This window comes from Lynx canadensis, chromosome B4, assembly GCF_007474595.2.
Source record: "Lynx canadensis isolate LIC74 chromosome B4, mLynCan4.pri.v2, whole genome shotgun sequence".
In the NCBI taxonomy this organism is placed as follows: domain Eukaryota; kingdom Metazoa; phylum Chordata; class Mammalia; order Carnivora; family Felidae; genus Lynx; species Lynx canadensis.
The window spans coordinates 132,140,083-132,156,889 of NC_044309.1; the positions used below are offsets into that span (position 1 = coordinate 132,140,083).

At 50.4% G+C, this 16,807-nt stretch overlaps 1 protein-coding gene across 2 annotated transcripts in view; it reads left to right on the forward strand.

Moving 5' to 3' along the window:
• Positions 1 to 6,698: 6,698 nt before the first annotated feature.
• TAB1 (TGF-beta activated kinase 1 (MAP3K7) binding protein 1) overlaps positions 6,699 to 16,807 on the forward strand; it is a 32,704-nt gene continuing 22,595 nt past the window's right edge. For both annotated transcript variants that reach the window (XM_030320670.1, XM_030320671.1), the window contains exon 1: positions 6,699 to 6,753. In XM_030320670.1, coding sequence (XP_030176530.1) covers positions 6,721 to 6,753 — 33 coding nt within the window. In that variant the 5' untranslated portion in view covers positions 6,699 to 6,720. The remainder of the gene's footprint in view (positions 6,754 to 16,807) is intronic.

Below are 16,807 nucleotides of genomic sequence, written 5' to 3' on the forward strand. Positions count from 1 at the left end.
AATCGAGGGCACCGTGTGGGGGATGAGCATTCTGGAAACGATCTCAGAGGAGTAATTCAGGAGAAGCAAAAAGCTGCAAATTCCCCCTTCCGCCACCTGCAATCTGTCCTGCTTTCGGGAGTCGTGGTGATCTGAGTGGAGTGACGGTCCTCAGGTCAGATGGCCTGGTCCCCCAGCTGCCCGGCACCTGGACGCCACCTGGGCGCCACTAAGGTTCACGCAATGCCACTGAACTGCCCCCCACCCCCGCCCCTCGCGTCCTCTGCTCCGGCTCTGGCTCCCCCTCACCTCCACTCGGACCAGATGGTCCGTCACACCAGGCTTTATCTGCAGCACTTTCTTTCTCTACCTGCTGTTTGCTCCCGAAGGGACCTCTGCCTAGCGCCCCCTTCCCTTCAGTGTCACGTGACCACCTCCTCCACTGCCCCCTCTTCCCTGAAGCCCTCCCTGATTCCCTAAGTCAGAGGTAAGCGGCCCTCCTCTGGGTCCCCTGGCCTCATCCTGGCATTCGTCACACTGCTCTGCCTGGGCTTCTTGTCTGCTTCCCCATGGGACTGTGAGCTGAGAACAGGGACCACGTCTGCATTTTTATTTTTAATTTTTTGTATTATGAAAGATCTCAAACATATACCAAAAAAAGGGGGGGGGGAGGGGGAGAGCAGCACCGTGAATCTCCGTATGCCCACCAGCCCAGGTCACACAGATTCTGTCCCCCTGGTCCCAGCTCTCCTTCTTCTCTTTGCTAAAATAAATCAAATCATTCCCCTCCCCCCTTCATATACGTCATTGTGCTTCTCCAAGAAATTCAATAAACGGCTTTTCAACTCATAAATGACTGTTTGTTGCAGAGCAATTTGTAAACAGCCCCCAACTGGAAACAGGCTTATTAGCGAACATTCGAAAATGAGAGTGTATCCGGTCCAAGGGCTGTGACGCATCCATTAAGATGATCCGTACAAAGGCCACACCGCCACATGGCAGAATGCTTGTGCCAAGAAAACTCCAGAAAGGCCAACAGCTCGGTGCGAGGTGGTCCCGGTGCTCTCCTTTGGCAGCCGGGGTTCACCTGCCTGGGTTCCCGGGCAGAAGGGAGAAGGTGCAGACGAAGGTGAGCCTGAGGGTGGTATGATACCTTCAAAACATTCTTCGGTGTCCTTAAAGCCACCTTTCCAAGCTGCTGTCTGCCAACCAGCGTTTGCCGCGGCGGCTGTCTGTGAAGCCGCACAAAGGCTCGATGGAAGCCGCAGGCCCCTCCGGGAGATGGCTGGAGGCCTAGAAAGCAAACCTTATGACAAGGGGCCTCTCTGACCTTCCGTGCCCAGCCCTCTCGGCTCCCAGAAGGGGGCCAATGTGCTTCATGGCTGTTTTCTCTTCTGCTGGCTGGGGTTTGGAAAGGTCACAATGCAGTGCCACGGGGTTATCTGATCTTCTGGAACACGTGTGCGCTTCATGTGCATTGGGACCCGGGTCCCTGCCAGACAGCCCTTCCATCTGGGCTTCGGTGATAGGGCCTGGAGCTCTCTCTGGCCGTCTGAATGGTTATCAAGGGCTGTAGTTGTGGTATGTTTGTTCCTCTGGCACGTCTTGGATTGAGTGCAAACCCCAGTGTGATGGGGCAAACAGGATCTACACCGCAACAGGGTTCCCAGGCACGCCGTCCCCAGAGGAGAAGGGGGTCTGTCCACAGATCTGTCTCCACGCCCTCCCCTGGGGAGCCCGGGGTCCTGCAAACAGGAAGCATTGACTGTGCTCGTTACTCCCGACGCCATGATGAACTCAGTGCCTTCTTGCTGCCTGGAAAACCAGGCCGGAGGAATTGGGGAAGGAGGATTCACCATTGTGCATTACTGAGGTGGTCAGGTGTGGAAAGAGGTGGGGGGGGGGAGGGAAGCCCCAAGTCATGGTCCCGGCTCCCCCCTCTAAATCACTTGGGGACCTTGGCACAGATGGCCTGTCCCCCAGCTGCCTCATGCACCAAGGTATCTATTAATCTCTGACTCTTCGACCAATTTGCTGTCACACACATTTGCTGAGCAACTTCTCTGGAGCCTGTGAGGAGACCCAGAGCTGAACTGCCATAGTCCCTGTCTCCCGGCGGGGGGGGAGGAGGGAGGGGGGTCTCCGCAAACAAGAACTATGATTTTAAGTGATTGAAATGGACCGAAAGAGTAATTCTTGAGATGTGAATTAAAAACAAAAACAAAAACAGGGGCGCCTGGGTGGCTCAGTCAGTTGGGCGTCCAACTTCGGCTCAGGTCACGATCTCACGGTTCGTGGGTTCGAGCCCCACGTCGGGCTCCGTGCTGACAGCTCAGAGCCTGGAGCCCGCTTCGGATTCTGTGTCTCCTTCTCTCTGCACTTCTGCTCTCTCTGTCTCTCTCAGAAGCAAGTCAATATTAACAAACTCTGTAAAAATCAACAACAAAACAGTTTCTCGGAAGGGCTTTCATTCGCTAGGAGCCTTGATGATGAGTAGAAGGTCACCGCGTGGTCAAATGTGGAAACGGCAGCCGCCAGATGGACGCAGGGACCACGTGGTCGTCCGGGGGCCTCCAAGCACTTGGCAGAGGCTGAGCTGTGAAGGGTTGGGAGGGTTGCCAGCAAAGGCCTTGGAGCCTACCACCAGGGTGCTTTTATCTACAAGAGCGGAATCCTTCTGACGACAAACGTCTGTGTGTACTACCAGAAGTATTACCAGACCCCACAGGTTACTGGCTGAGTCCCACGAGACTGCTCCCTACTTCGGAATCCTGTCCTAAGTGGTGGGTCCCCAGGCTACCCACACTTCTGTCCAATCTGACTACATATCAGGGGGTCCTAGTGACCCCCCCTCCTCAGGTTCCATGATTTGCTCTAACAGCTCACAGAATTCAGGAAACTACTTGTTACTTTGCTGATTTATCAAAAAGGATATTATGAAAGGGGCGCCCGGGGGGCTCAGTTGGTTAAGCGTCTGACTTCGGCTTGGGTCATGATCTTGTGTGGTCCATGAGTTCCAGCCCCGCATCGGGCTCTGTGCTGACAGCTCAGAGCCTGGAGCCTGCTTCGGATCTGTCTCTGTCTCTCTCTCTCTGCCCTGCCCCCATTTTCTCTCTCTCCCTCTCTCTCTCTCTCAAAAATAAATAAACATTAAATGTTTTTAAACAAGGATATTATAAAAAATATAAATGAACAGTCAGATGAATAGGTACATAGGAGGAGATAGGGAAGGGTCCAGAGAGTGCTTGGGCCCACAGAGGCTGGGGTGAACCAACCTCCCCGCATGCAGATGCATTCACCAGAAGCTCTCCAAACCCCTTTATTTAGGGTTTTGTGGAGATTCCATTACACAGGCATGATTGATGAACTCGGTGGCCGTTGGTGATTAACTCAATCCCCAGCCTCCTCCCCACTCCCCACCCCAGCAGCAGTGGGGGCGAGAGTGGCTGAAAGTTTCAACCCTCTAATCCCATGATTGGACCCTCTGGCAACCTGTCCCTGCCTGAAGTTATCTAGGGACTTCTAGCCACCAGCCATGTCATAAACTCCAGGATGGCCGAAGGGGCTTTTCGTGAATAACTGAAGATACTCCCATCACTTCTATCACTCAGAAAGTTCCAAAACCCTTGTGGAAGCTAGGAGGGGAGACCAAGTATCATTAACAAAAGATGCTGCTGGAACCCCTATCACCCAAGGATTTGGAAGCCAAGAACCAGGGATGAAGACCGAATGTATATTTCTCATGGTATCACAACATCACAGAGTCACAGGACCTGGATTCAAATCCTAGCGTCTATTTGTTGGGTGACTTGCTGAACTGGAGTTTCCTGTTTGACAAAGTAAGGATGATCGTAATAGCTGGTTGGAGTGAGAAAGAAATACTATGAACACAGCAGGTCCTCAGGGTGTGTTTCTCATCGTGGGAAAAAAAAAAAAAAAGAAAGAAATTGTAATTTAAATGTAACAAACATGTAACAAATGTGTAACAAACATGTAACAAACGGGCTGCCACAGGTCCGGTCCTTCCACCGCATCTCATTCAATCCTTGCAGTCATTCGGCCAGGTAGACTGTCAATCCCATTTTACAGAGGATACCGTAAAGGCTCCCGTGGGCTTGTTCAAGGTCACACAGGTGACAGGATATGGGTAGGGATTAGAATGCAGTGGGCTGGGCTCCAATGCCTGAATCTTTCCAGACTCTACCTCAACAGACAAACCACCTGGTCCCTCCCACTTCCCTTTATGGCACAGACTGTTCCTAACGTCCTGGTATCTATGTCTTACTCCTTTAGTAACAGAAACTGTAGCTCCGTCCAAAGCCTGCATTTCCTCACCTCCCTTTCAGCCGATGTGGCCATGGGGGTAGGTATAGCCACTGAGATGTAAGAAGCGTCACGGGGAACTTCTGGAAGTCGCCTAAAAGGGAAGGCTGCCTGTAAGTAAACGTTCAATCTAAAAAAAGAAGAAAGAGGGGCGCCTGGGTGGCCTCAGTCGCCCGTCCCACTCTGCCTCAGGTCGTGATCTCACGGTTGGTGGGTTCGAGCCCCGCGTCAGGCTCTGTGCTGACAGCTCAGAGCCTGGAGCCTGCTTCGGATTCTGTGTCTCCTTCTCTCTCTTTCCCTCCCCCAACTCATACTCTCTCTCTCTTTCAAAAGTAAATAAACATTTAAAAAAAATTTTTTTAAAGAAGGAGAAAGAGAGAGAAAGAGAAATGCCATCTTCCTCCCTTCCTCTTTCCTTCTTGCTGGCTGACCTCAGACAAAATCGCTGTAGCTCAAACGGTCATCTTGGGCCATGTGGAGCTATGTTGGTAGACGATGGTATGTCACCATCCCAGTCCTAGATTGCCTCCCGTCCCTTCTTCTGAATCGTCAGCTCTTCTCTGGTAAGCCTTTTCTTCAGCATTTAAATAGGTCCCAGTTTCTCCCAACCTAAAAGAAAACACATTCAATCTGGGTTCCCTTTCTCTTCAAGGGCCTCTGGGGAGCACAACCTAAGGGACTTTCTTCAGTAATCTTCTAACTAGATCTCTCAAAAGCATGTTACATTGTTACCCATGCACTCCTCATCCTGGGTTCCAGGCCTGGCCTCTGCTTCCCAACCTCTCTAGGGGCTCCTCTGCTGTTGTCTTTGATGAGGGAGCATAAGGCAAGTTACACCAGGAAGCCAGCCCCCTCCGCCCCAAAGTGGGATATGTGATATTCCTCAGGCATTCCTGGATGCCTAAGACAAAGGAGAGGACAGAAAACAAATGGCTAAATTTGTTTGCTAAGAGACTGCATCAGTTTACAAATATGCCATTAATAGCCTAATCTTCAGGAGCTCCCTACTATTAATGATAATGCTTTGCTAGAGGGAAAACCAACTTTAGCTTGACAAGAGCTGGGCCTCCAGTAATCTGTAAATTCTCTTTAGCAAATGGAAATCCCTTTAAGAAACTTCTTTTGCCTTTACCTCCCCCACCTCCACAGTATATAAGCAGTCACTTTGCACGACCCCATGCAGCTCTTCCTGCCCACGGGTCCTGTCCCTGTGCTTGAATAAAATCATCTTTTTGCAGTAAAGACGTCTTCCAGAATTCTTTCTTGTCTGTCAGCTCTGAACCCAACACCCCAAAACGTCTTCAGTCTTCTCTAGTCCTCTTGATCTCAGGACTGATTTGACTTCTTTTCTTGCAGGTCTTAAAAGCACCTAAACTCAACATGCCCAAACTGAACTCAAGGTCATTCAATCCTTCTCCCCCCACCCCAAGATTTTTTAGCTGTTCTTTCTAGAAATCTGGGTGCATCTTTGACAAATCTCTTTCCATCATCAACCACAACCAATCCACAAATCAAGCCCTGACAATTTCATCTCCTAAATAAAATCCATCCACTTGGCAGGGGCAGCTGACTCAAACCACCATCATCTCTTGCCTCGAGCTAGCACAACATTCCCTTAATTGGTCTTCACTCCAATACCCCCATAACATCTGTTTTGTACACAGTAGTCAAAGGGATCTTTCTACCAATGGGATCATGTCTGTGGCTTGCTCAGAAGTCAACAACTTTCCTTTGTCCTCCACATGAATAGGCCAACTCCTGCCCAGGGCTGGGCAAGGTCAGAACCTACCCCAGGGCCCTTCATCTCATTCCCCCTCCATCTCTGTTCCAGCCACAGAGAGACCTTGTGTGACACGCATGCTTCCTTGAACCCACACTCACATGCTCCCTTTTCTCCTGCCTTGTGCGCTAGCTGTCCCCTCTGCCTGACCCGCCCTACTCTCCTATGCCACATCCATAAACTTCTCTTCCTAGCATTTAGCCCGGCTCGAAATGATTTATGTACGCAAACGATGTCCCCCCCAACTGAAAGGTGAGCTTTCTGAGGGTGTCTTGCTTGCTGCTTTATCCCTATTGGGCCAGGCATGGTCACCCAACGAATATTTATCGAGTGAATGAATAATTCACCGGACCCCACGCCCAATGAGTCCCTGAAGAACCCAAATCTGGTGTCTTAGGAGTCCCACCTGAAAAGCATCCTGGAGAAAATGCGCAAATAAAATTGGCGAGACGCAATCACGTAGGGAAGGAGGCCTTCCCTTTTTTCCTCCCAGGACAGAAAAAGGGGAAGACAGCTCACGGCCCCATCCCGCTTTGGCCGTGGGGTGGCGCTGTGAGCGTGCCCCCTTCAGGCCGCTCTAGCCGCCCTTCTCGCCTGCTCTGCTGGGAGGCGGGCTCACCCGCGGGGGTCCCTCCAAGATGGCGGCGCAGAGGAGGAGCCTGCTACAGAGTGTGAGGAACGACCCGCTCTCCGGGCTGGGGGTTGGGACCCCAGGGGGCGGCCTGTCGGGTGCAGGCGCGGCTCCCTCTCCGCCGCTGGGCAGCCTCCCTCTCCCTGACAGGGTGTAGCCGCTGCCCTCCCCCTCCCGACTCGGGGCCGCCCCCCCCCTCCCGTTCCCGCGGCCGGCGGCGCGTGCGGCCCCGCGTAGCCCGCGCGTGCGCGCTGCCTCCGGGCGGTCAGGGGCTGGGATTCGCGATCTCAGCGACCCCGAGCGTCAGGGGCGCGTTGAGGGTGGGAAGCGTCCCGGGGCCGGAAGGGAACGTGGCGCGCGGTGGCGGAGATAGTCGGGGCCCGGGGAGCCCACCCCGGGCGCTGAGCAGCCGTGCGGTAATAACAGTTACAGCAGCAGCAGCAGCAGCAGCCCGTGGTGTACCGCTCATCACCCTCCAGGTTTTCCGCCAGTTGCTTTACGTTATAAGCTGAATTTTCATCACAGCCCTGGGAGGTGGGTACTCTTATTCCCGTTTGACAGATGAGGAAACGGAGGCACAGATGAGGACAAACGGTGGTCGTTTGTCCAAGGCCACACAGCCAGTAAGTGGCAGAGTCAGGGTTAACATCAGACTGCCTGATTCCAGGAACAGGGTTAACCTCCAGGTGATACCGGAGGAATGACTCGAGTGGCAGCCTGGGTCCTGGTCCTGGCTCTAATTGGTCATGCCTCGGTTTCCTTAACTGTAAGGTGAAAGCAAGCAGTGGGGAGGATGGTCCCGAGACTCACCCTTACCCCCAGTCTGGACCTTCATGGATTTGTCGCTGGTGTCTTACAGCCCCCGCGTCCTCCTGACACGTGCACATGGATGCATACACATCTTGGATCGGACCTGCCACCGTAGGGTGCTGGTCCCCTGGGTCCACCCCAGATGTGGCAAGCTGTCGTACTTGCCCTGCGGATTTGCCTGCCTCCTGTACTTGTGATCCACAGTGAATAGTATCACCAGCTCTTTCCACCACTAGGTGCCAGGCATTCAGTAAATATTTGTAAAATAGTAAAGCATTTGTAGCCCTGTCCAGTGCTTGGCCTTGGCCTTACAGCAGCCGTTGGCCCTGCCCTTGAGGGACTTAAAGCATAAGAATTGGGGAAGGGTGACCTTCAGTGCTGTATACTAAGGACAGGCTTTGTGTAGATGGGCTTTGAAACTGCTCTTCTGGGACACCAATTCCCAGGGCTCCCCTGTGGGGATTGCTCTCTCCCCCTCCACACCTTTGGCTGCGCCTTTCTTTTACCGGCGCTCTGCAGGTCAGCCTTGTCATTGAGTTAAGTGGGCCTGGCCCCTCTGCTCTGGAAGCTCCCAGAGGGCAGGGCCCCTGTATAAATTTCCCTGTTGTAAAAATTCCAGACATCTGGGCTGGACCGTGGCGAATGTTGGAAGCGGTAACTGCTCTGGAGGGACTCGGCTTGCTGAGGAGAGTGCCTTCCAGCTTCCCCCTCTTCTAGGTGTGATGGAGCCCAGGGGACTCAGGTTAGACAGAAGCCAGGCTTTGCCAGCTCCGGAACGTGTTCCTGGGTGGTAACGGAATCTTTGGAAGATGGATAATCAGCTTTAAGCACATAGCCTCGTGATGAAAGGCCAGGGGGTGGCAGTGATGCCCACACGAGAGCCCTCCCATCCTAATGGTGATCAAGACATCCCTGTTCACAGGGCGTCTGAGTGTCTGGGCAGTGTGTGTGGCTCGCTGACCGGCTCTCCGCTGTCCTGTGGTAAGATCAGCTCAGATACTGTCATTGAGCAGATGGCTGTGAGGGCTACCACACAAGGTCGGGTAGCTGTCACCCAAGGATACCCTCACGGGTATCCAGATGGCAGAGGTCCCCAGGCAGCGTGGTCCCTTAAAAGGTCTTTTGAACAGAAGAAGAGCTTTTGAAGGTAGCTTGGTGTGTTCAGAGGAACTTGGGTCCTTCGCGGCCTAACAAAAAACACAGGTTTCGAATGGACTCGGACAAGTCACTTAACATCCCCGAACCTTGGTTCCCAGCCGAAGGGACTCCCAGGAGTGTTGTTAGAATTAAATGAACTCACACGTTACAGTCCCTAGCCTAGCGTAGTCACAGTCCAGCCATGAAGTGCCACCTTCAGTTCTGAACACTCAAGTGTCACTGAGCTCTTACTCTGTGGCAGGCACTGTGTGGGTATGGGGGACACTTCCCTCGTGAAGCCTGTGTTCTGATAAGGGAGACCGTAACAACAAATAAATACAGATCACGATATAATAATATCTATAGCGTCAGGTGGTGCTTGATAGAAGGGCAGAGGGGCCATTTTAGACAGACTATTTGGATGAGACCTCCCACCATTTGATGGGATGCAGTAGGGGATTTGGGAGGGGTATTCCTGCCTGAGGGAAGAGGGATGCAGAGGCTTGTGTGTTTGGGGAGCACCACGGAGGCCAGCGTGGCTGGAGTAGAGCGTGTTGGGGGAGTGGTAGTAACCAAGGGCCAAGGGGCCTTGTGGACCCTGGTGTGGACTTCTTTAGGCTCTATTCTAAGTGTACTATGAAACTTGCTGGTGTTTTTTTGGTTTTGATGTTTGTTTCTTTATTTTGAGAGAGGGAGAGAGAGCAGGTAGGGGAGGGGCAGAGAGAGAATTCCAAGCAGGCTCCGCACTGTCGGCACAGAGCCGGACGCGGGGCTTGCACGAACGAACCAGGAGCTCATGACCGGAGCCAAAATCAAGAGTCGGACGCCTAACCCGCTGAGCCACCCAGGCGCCCCGAAACTTGGCAGTGTTTAGGAGGAGCACGCGATCTGGTTTGTGGTTGGAGAAAGAGCCTGTGTCAAAACAGGTTTGAGTGGAGAGAGAGTGGAAGCTTGGGACCTGCTGCGTGGCACTCCCGGGCGTCCAGGCAGGAGCGACGGCAGAGGAGTGGGGAGAAGTAGCAGGTTCTGGCTGTATTTTGGAGGACGAGCGGGTGTGATTTGCTGCTGGATCCGATGTGGGGTGCGTGACAGAGGGAGAGGGAAGAAGGACTACAGGATTTCACTTGGCACAACAGCGGTGCCCTTCACCGAGATGAGGGACCCTGGAGCGCATTTGGGGCTGGGAGAATCAAGAGTGTGGTTTCTGCCTGGGCTTTGCTGTACTTAGTCATAAAATGAAAATCGACTTGAAATTAATTTTTTTTTCACTTAGAAACATCACTCGAGCGACCACATCCATGAGGTCACAGGTGCTGGCTAAATATTTTTTCTAACATCCATAATAAATACGCACCCATTAAAATAAAAACATCCATTAGGCCATCACCCACAGCCGTCCCCTCCGCCGTCAGAATGTGGCCCAGCTGCTGCTGCACACAGTAACTGCCCCACAATTATTAGCAGCCCCTTTAAGCATGTATTAGGACTATATTTGTGATGAAAACATAGAGGGCCTTTGATGAAAAGCCTGCTGAAACGGGGGGGTGGGCAGGGGTCGAGCTGGTCCCAGAGAAGTGGGGAAGGAAAAGGGGGTCATTCAGAAAGAGAGATGGCAGGAGGCACCGGGTATTTTCAGCTTTTGGGAGAGAAAGAACAGCTGCCCCCCCCCCACCAGCCATCTTCCTGGGGGCATTATTCTCTCATTCTGAGCTTCCTTTTTGCCTCCAAGGAATCTGGGTGCTTTCACCACAAAAACACTCAGCCTTTTCATACCATAATTTGATATTCAAGCTGTGGCCTGAAGTTGGAACCGTGCTTTATCCACTTCTGCTGCCCAGGAGTTTGAGATGAATCTCTGTGGAGACTTTTCTGGCCTATTATGTGACGCGGTAACATATGTATATGAAACGGCTTCCGTACATGTGCACCAGGTGTTTGTGACACCCTTCACCGGGTCCGTACAACTGGATCACTGTAGAAAGTTTTCATGCCAGAATACGAATTTGGGGAATTCCCTCACACAATCAAGTCAAAATTAGGCTTTTTGAAACAGACTTCTTTCTCACTGCCTTTTGTGTTAAATTTCTTCCGAGAAATTAACTTGTAACCCACCAAAGAGTTACAGGGGTGCACGCTCTCCGAGGTGCGTATTTACGCGGCTCTGTGACGAGGCTGTGTGAGCGTGGGGGGCCCCCGTCTTGGCTCCCCAGGCGCCCCTTGCCGCCGGTGCTGGCAGGCCTGGCATTTGTGGGTGTGGAGAAGGTATGCGTCAGTGTGTGCGGGGGTGGGGAAGGGGGCGGTTTGTGTGAATAGGAAATATGCGGCCTTTCCGAAAATTGTTCAGGCGTGCGGAGGAAGGAAGCAAGAGACTTGGCAGTGGGGTGGAGTCGGCATTGGATGCTTGGCATGGCGAGTCCCCGGTGGAGTGGGCAGAGCTGGGACAACGGGATGGCAACTCACCCAGCCACAGCAGTGTCAGAGGGACTTCGGGGCCACTGCTGAAACCGGGGAAGACCAGGTACTCTCATACTCCTATGTGGGTACAAACTCCTGGAATTCTCCGGCCACTTGTCATGGAATGTCTGAGTTCCTACGGGGACCGCATTCCAAGCAGGTCCTTCCTCTCAAGGAGTAGCTCACAAGTATATGAGAAGTGGTCCATAGGTCATTGGATCTAAGACACCGTTAATGATAAGGACCCATCACTATTTTATATACCACTAAGAAAGAAGACCCACTGCCACTTAACTTGAAACACACCAACTTCAGGGGTTAAAAGATAGAAAATATATGTCTTGGAATCAGTGGCTAATTAACAATACCAGGTTACAAAAACAAACAAAACAAAAACCACAATAAAACAGGGGCACCTGCCTGGCTCAGTTGGTGGAGCACATGACTCTTGATCTCAGGGCCGTGAATTCAAGCCCCACGTTGGGTATAGAGATTACTTAAATAAATACACTTAAAAGAAAACAACAACAACACAACAGTTCCAAGCCATAGCATGAGAGTTGCCAGAAGGCCAAATGGTTAATAACCGGTATGTGTAGTGAGCCACCAGGATAGATTTCTCAGGGAAGGGACCCTGGCACCTTGGGCTGCATTGTCCCTGAGTCTGGGACACATACAATGAGGAGGTTTGGTACGTGCTGGCATGAAAGTCATTGTTATATAGCACACAAGTTATGTGCTTTTCTGTTCTCTTTCACACTCTGATGATGTCAGGAGAAAGACTTGGTTTGGTCCTGATATATCCTTAATACCTTTCTGATTCTTTTTTTTTTTTTTTTTTAATGTGTGTTTATTTTTGAGAGAGAGAGAGAGAAACAGCATGAGCAACAGGGGGTGGAGAGAGAGGGAGACGCAGAATCCGAAGCAGGCTCCAGGCTCTGAGCTGTCAGCACAGAGCCTGATGCGGGGCTTGAACTCACAAATGGTGAGATCACGATCTGAGCCGAAGTTGGACAGTTAACTGACTGAGCCACCCAGGTGCCCCAGCACCTTTCTGATTCTTGCAAGTCTTCTCCCCCACTTAAAAAAAAAAGTTTATATTTATTTATTTTGAAAGAGACCGCAAGGGGGGGAGTGGCAGAGAGAGGGAGAGGAAGAATCCTAATGACCTGCCAGTTCAGAGCCCGATGCAGGGCTCGAACTCATGAACTGGGAGATCACGACATGAGCCGAAATCAAGAGTTGGACGCTTAAGCAACTGAGCCACCCAGGTGCCCCCCGCCCCCGCTTTTTTTTTTTTTTTTAAGTAATCTCTACATGCAACATGGGGCTCAAACTCCCAACCCCTAGATCAAGAATCACATGTTCCACCAACTGAGCTAGTCAGGCATCCTACCCCTGCTTTTTTTTTTTTTTTTTTTTAAACAGAGAGGGGGCGCCTGGGTGGCTCAGTCGGTTAAGCGTCCGACTTCGGCCCAGGTCATGATCTCACAGTCCGTGAGTTCGAGCCCGGCGTCGGGCTCTGTGCTGACAGCTCGGAGCCTGTAGCTTGCTTCGGATTCTGTGTCTCCCTCTCTCTGACCCTCCCCTGTTCATGCTCTGTCTCTGTCTCAAAAATAAATAAACGTTAAAAAAATTTTTTTTAAGCAGAGAGAACAGGGCTCCAGCTCAGAGTCTACGGCAGGCAGTAGGTTCAGCTGGAATCTGATAACCTTGTTTTGTTTTCATTTTTTATTATCTGCAAGATACAGCAAGTGATATTCATTTTCTGCTTATAATAGTGAAAAAGTTTGTGTTCAAAATGAAGTCACTTGAGTAAAAGAAAATGTGACAGTTTATTTTATTTTATTTTATTTTTTAAGCTTATTTATTTATTTTTGAGAGCGAGAGAGGCGCGCGTACAAGCGGGGGAGGGGCACACAGAGAGGGAGACAGAATCCGAAGCAGGCTCCAGGCTCGGAGCTATCAGCACAGAGCCCTACATGGGGCTCAAACCCACCAACCATGAGATCATGACCTGAGCCAAAGTCAGACGTTTAGCCAACTGAGCCACCCAGGCGCCCCAAGAAAATGTGGCAGGTTAAAGAAAAATTACGAAGCAGATGATTTCTTGAAGATAGTGAGCGGATGGTGGAGGTTTGGGAAACACGGGCCTATGGCTCCCGTTGGATTTGAGCAGGGCCTTTGGAGGTGGATGGGGCTGGGAAAGACAGAAAAGGGGAGGCCTTGCCTCACTCACTGTGGATACATTTTAAGATACTTTTGGGTAATCTTTTAATAGCCACCCAAACTCAGGTGGCTAGGAACTTTATGTTTAAAGAGTGCCTGTGTGAAATAAGGAGGACTTTGCTCAGCAAGTTTCACGTTTATAAATAGTCGATTTGTTCTAAAGTGTGTGCTTGTTTGTGCGACTGTACCTCTGGGGTCAGTAGCCTCTTCATTTGGGGTCCCCAGAATACATCTGGCCTTTCAAGTAGAGCAGACCTCTGGGGGAAGTGTTACTTCCCTCCTGTGTTGGTGCAGACACCCTCCTGCAAGAAGTAGGTTGGCTTCCCACTCCTTTTGTTCTGGTCACAGGTTTTTCGAGATCACGCAGAACGCTGTGTAGAAGGCCTTGGCTGCACAGGATAGACAGCTGAGTGAGATTGTTAATCTGTGAAAGGGTGAGATTCAAAATTATGTCAACAAGCTGGAAGGCTGAGATGAAAGCAGTAGGGTATAATCCCACTAAAGTCAATTCAGGTTGAAAAAAATCCTCTATAGGAGTGCGGTTGGGGGAGACCGCCTGGATAGAACCGCAGGGGGAAAAGACCGTTATTTTAGTTAACAGCCAGTGGGAATTTTCACGCGGAGGCTAGATGCCAATCTCTTCTTTACGTGTACGAAGGTTCTTGGGTTTTGTGTCTTGATTTTTCTATCCTGCCACCCTTCTGACTTCTTTTGAGTTTTCAAATTAATTCTTTAGGTTTTCCAAATACTATCAACTGCAAATAGAGGGAATTGTACTTCTCCGGCTCTTAAGCTCTGCCTCTTTTATCTAATTGCGTGAGCTGACGCCTCCAGTTCAGTGTTAGGTACCGGAGGAGGTGGGCATCCTCGCCGTGTTTCTAATCTTAACGAGAATGCCTCTTGTGTCTCCCCCACCCAGTAGATGCTGGCTTTAGTACCGACTGGCAGGTTAAGAAAGTGTCCATTGAGTACTGTTTTCTTGAGTGTTATTATCAACGGACAAAGACTCTCCTTAAATAAACAATAGCACTGGAATCCACAGCCATTGACCTGAACACCAGTTGCCAGCTAATGAAATAATATGTGGTTGGTCCTTGAACAACATGAGTTTGAACTACAGTGATTTACCTATGTGCGGATTTTTTCTTCGATAAACATAGTACTATAAATAAATATGTTCTTTTCCTTATGATTTTCTTTTTTTATTTATTTTTTATTTTTTTTAATGTTTGTTTATTTGTTTGTTTATTTATTTATTTATTTATTTATTTATTTTTTGAGAGAGAGAGTGCACAAGTAGGGGAGGGGCAGAGAGAGAGGGAGAGAGAAATCCCAAGCAGGCTCTCTGCTTTCAGTGCAGAGCCGGATATGGGGCTCGAACTCACGAACCGTGAGATTGTGACCTGAGCTGAAACCAAGAGTCAGACGCTTAACCAACTGAGCCACCCAGGCTCCCCTCCTTATGATTTTCTTAGTGTTTTCTTTTTTCCAGCTTACTTGATTGTAAGAAGTCAGTACACAATACATGTAACATACAAAACATGTGTTGATTGTTTATGTCATTGGTAAGGCTTCCAGTGGAAGGTAGCCTCTATTAATAGTTAAGTTTTGGGGGACTCAAAAGTTACAGACTTTTGACTGCGCAGGAGGTTGGTGCCCCAGCCCCTGCGTTGTTCAAGAGTCAACTATATTTCCAAAATATTACTAGCTCATCATTATGAAAATCACATTTCAAAAAGAGCTCTTAGGGGCACTGGGAGACTCAGTCGGTCGAGAGTCCGACTTCGGCTCAGGTCACGATCTCACGGTTTATGAGTTTAGTCCCGTGTGTGCACTGTGCTGACAGCTCAGAGCCTGAGCCTGCTTCGGAGTCTGTGTCTCCCTCTCTCTCTGTGCCTCCCCCGCTCGTGCTCTGTCTCTCTCTCTCTCTCAAAAATAAAATTTAAAAACATGAAAATCATTTTTTAAAAGAAGAGCACTTAACATCATAGAGGTGTCCGGGCACTAGTCATCAATCCTGTCTGAAGAACCGGGTGCTTGTCAGGAGGTGGACCACCGTCCTGGAGTCTTTCTGATTTGGGACAGCTTGTTACTCCGTGCGAGCTGAGCGTGGCTGCGGCGGCCCGCGCGGTACCAGCCCGCCCCTGAGAGCAGTGTCACGGGCGCCCGTTGGGCGAGTGAGTTGTTTTTGTGCCTTGAAACACCCAGGTGGTGAGTTCCTCAGTCACCTACTCTAGTTCATTTCCTTCCTTCCTCGAAAGAGCCTCTCTCATTAGTGTTTGTCAGAGTGTATCTCACAGTGTCAAGTGGGGCCCATACGTTGCTCGGGTAATAGTTACTTTTTGCTGGAAAGTATGAATTTGTTGTAAAGATTCGAGTCCCTGGAAGCCTGTGTCTGACCCTCATGGGAGTTAGGGAATGGCAGAGGGAGTCTCGTGATTGCAGCATCGATGACAGGTTTTGCATCACGGGCGACACATTTGTATTGTTCATTTCCTACTAGAGGTCGAGTTCAATCCCTCTTAATCTTATCTTTTTTTAAGTTCATTTATTTATTTTGAGAGTGACAGAGACAGCGCAAGTAGGGGAGGGGCAGAGAGAGAGGGTGAGAGAGAGAATCCCAAGCAGACACGGGGCTCAAACCCAGGAAGCTGTGAGATCGTGACCTGAACCGAAACCCGGAATCTGATGCTCAACCAACTGAGCCACCCAGGCACCCCGTCTGAATCTCATTTTTAATCACAGATAGGATTCTAAAAAGTATGAATGAACATCTTCTCCTGCATGCTTCGAAACAGCTGTGGCGCTTCAGGGTGCTGAAGAGTGGTCTCGACCCATCTTTTCAGGAGGAGGCCCTGAGACACTCCAGACTGGGGAGGTGCTTCTGTGCTTAATCTTTTGCTTAGTTGCATTTGAGTTGCAGGCAGGAGACAGACCCTAGAAAAAGATTCTTTGGGAAATTTATTTGCCAAGTTGCCCAACCTTTGTGAGGTCTCTGACAGTGGAGGCATGCTAACCAGACCTAAGACCTAAGCGATAATTGGCAACAAAGCAGTTCGTTGAAAAATAATTAATTCCTTGGCAGTGAACTCTTTTCAGTGGCATGGAAGGAAGGCCCTACCCTGTCCCCACCTAGGCACATAGGCGCACGCATATATATGAACACGGTAGCAAGCCATTTTCCCCTCTGGTCACTGCAGAGGCTATGCTGGCCTTCTTGCATTTACTTAAACCTCACACACTTGTTTTGCTACCTCAGGGTCTTTGCACATGCCATTTCCTCTGCTTGGAAGGCCCCTTTCCCACTTTCTGAAAGGGCTACTGCTCTGTGATCATTTGGGTCTGGCTCAGAGGTCACCTCTTCAGGGAGGCCTCTTCTTTTTTTTTAATGTTTATTTATTTATTTTGAGAGAGAGTGAGCAGGGGAGGGGCAGAGAGAGAGAGAGAGAGAGAGAGAGAGAGAG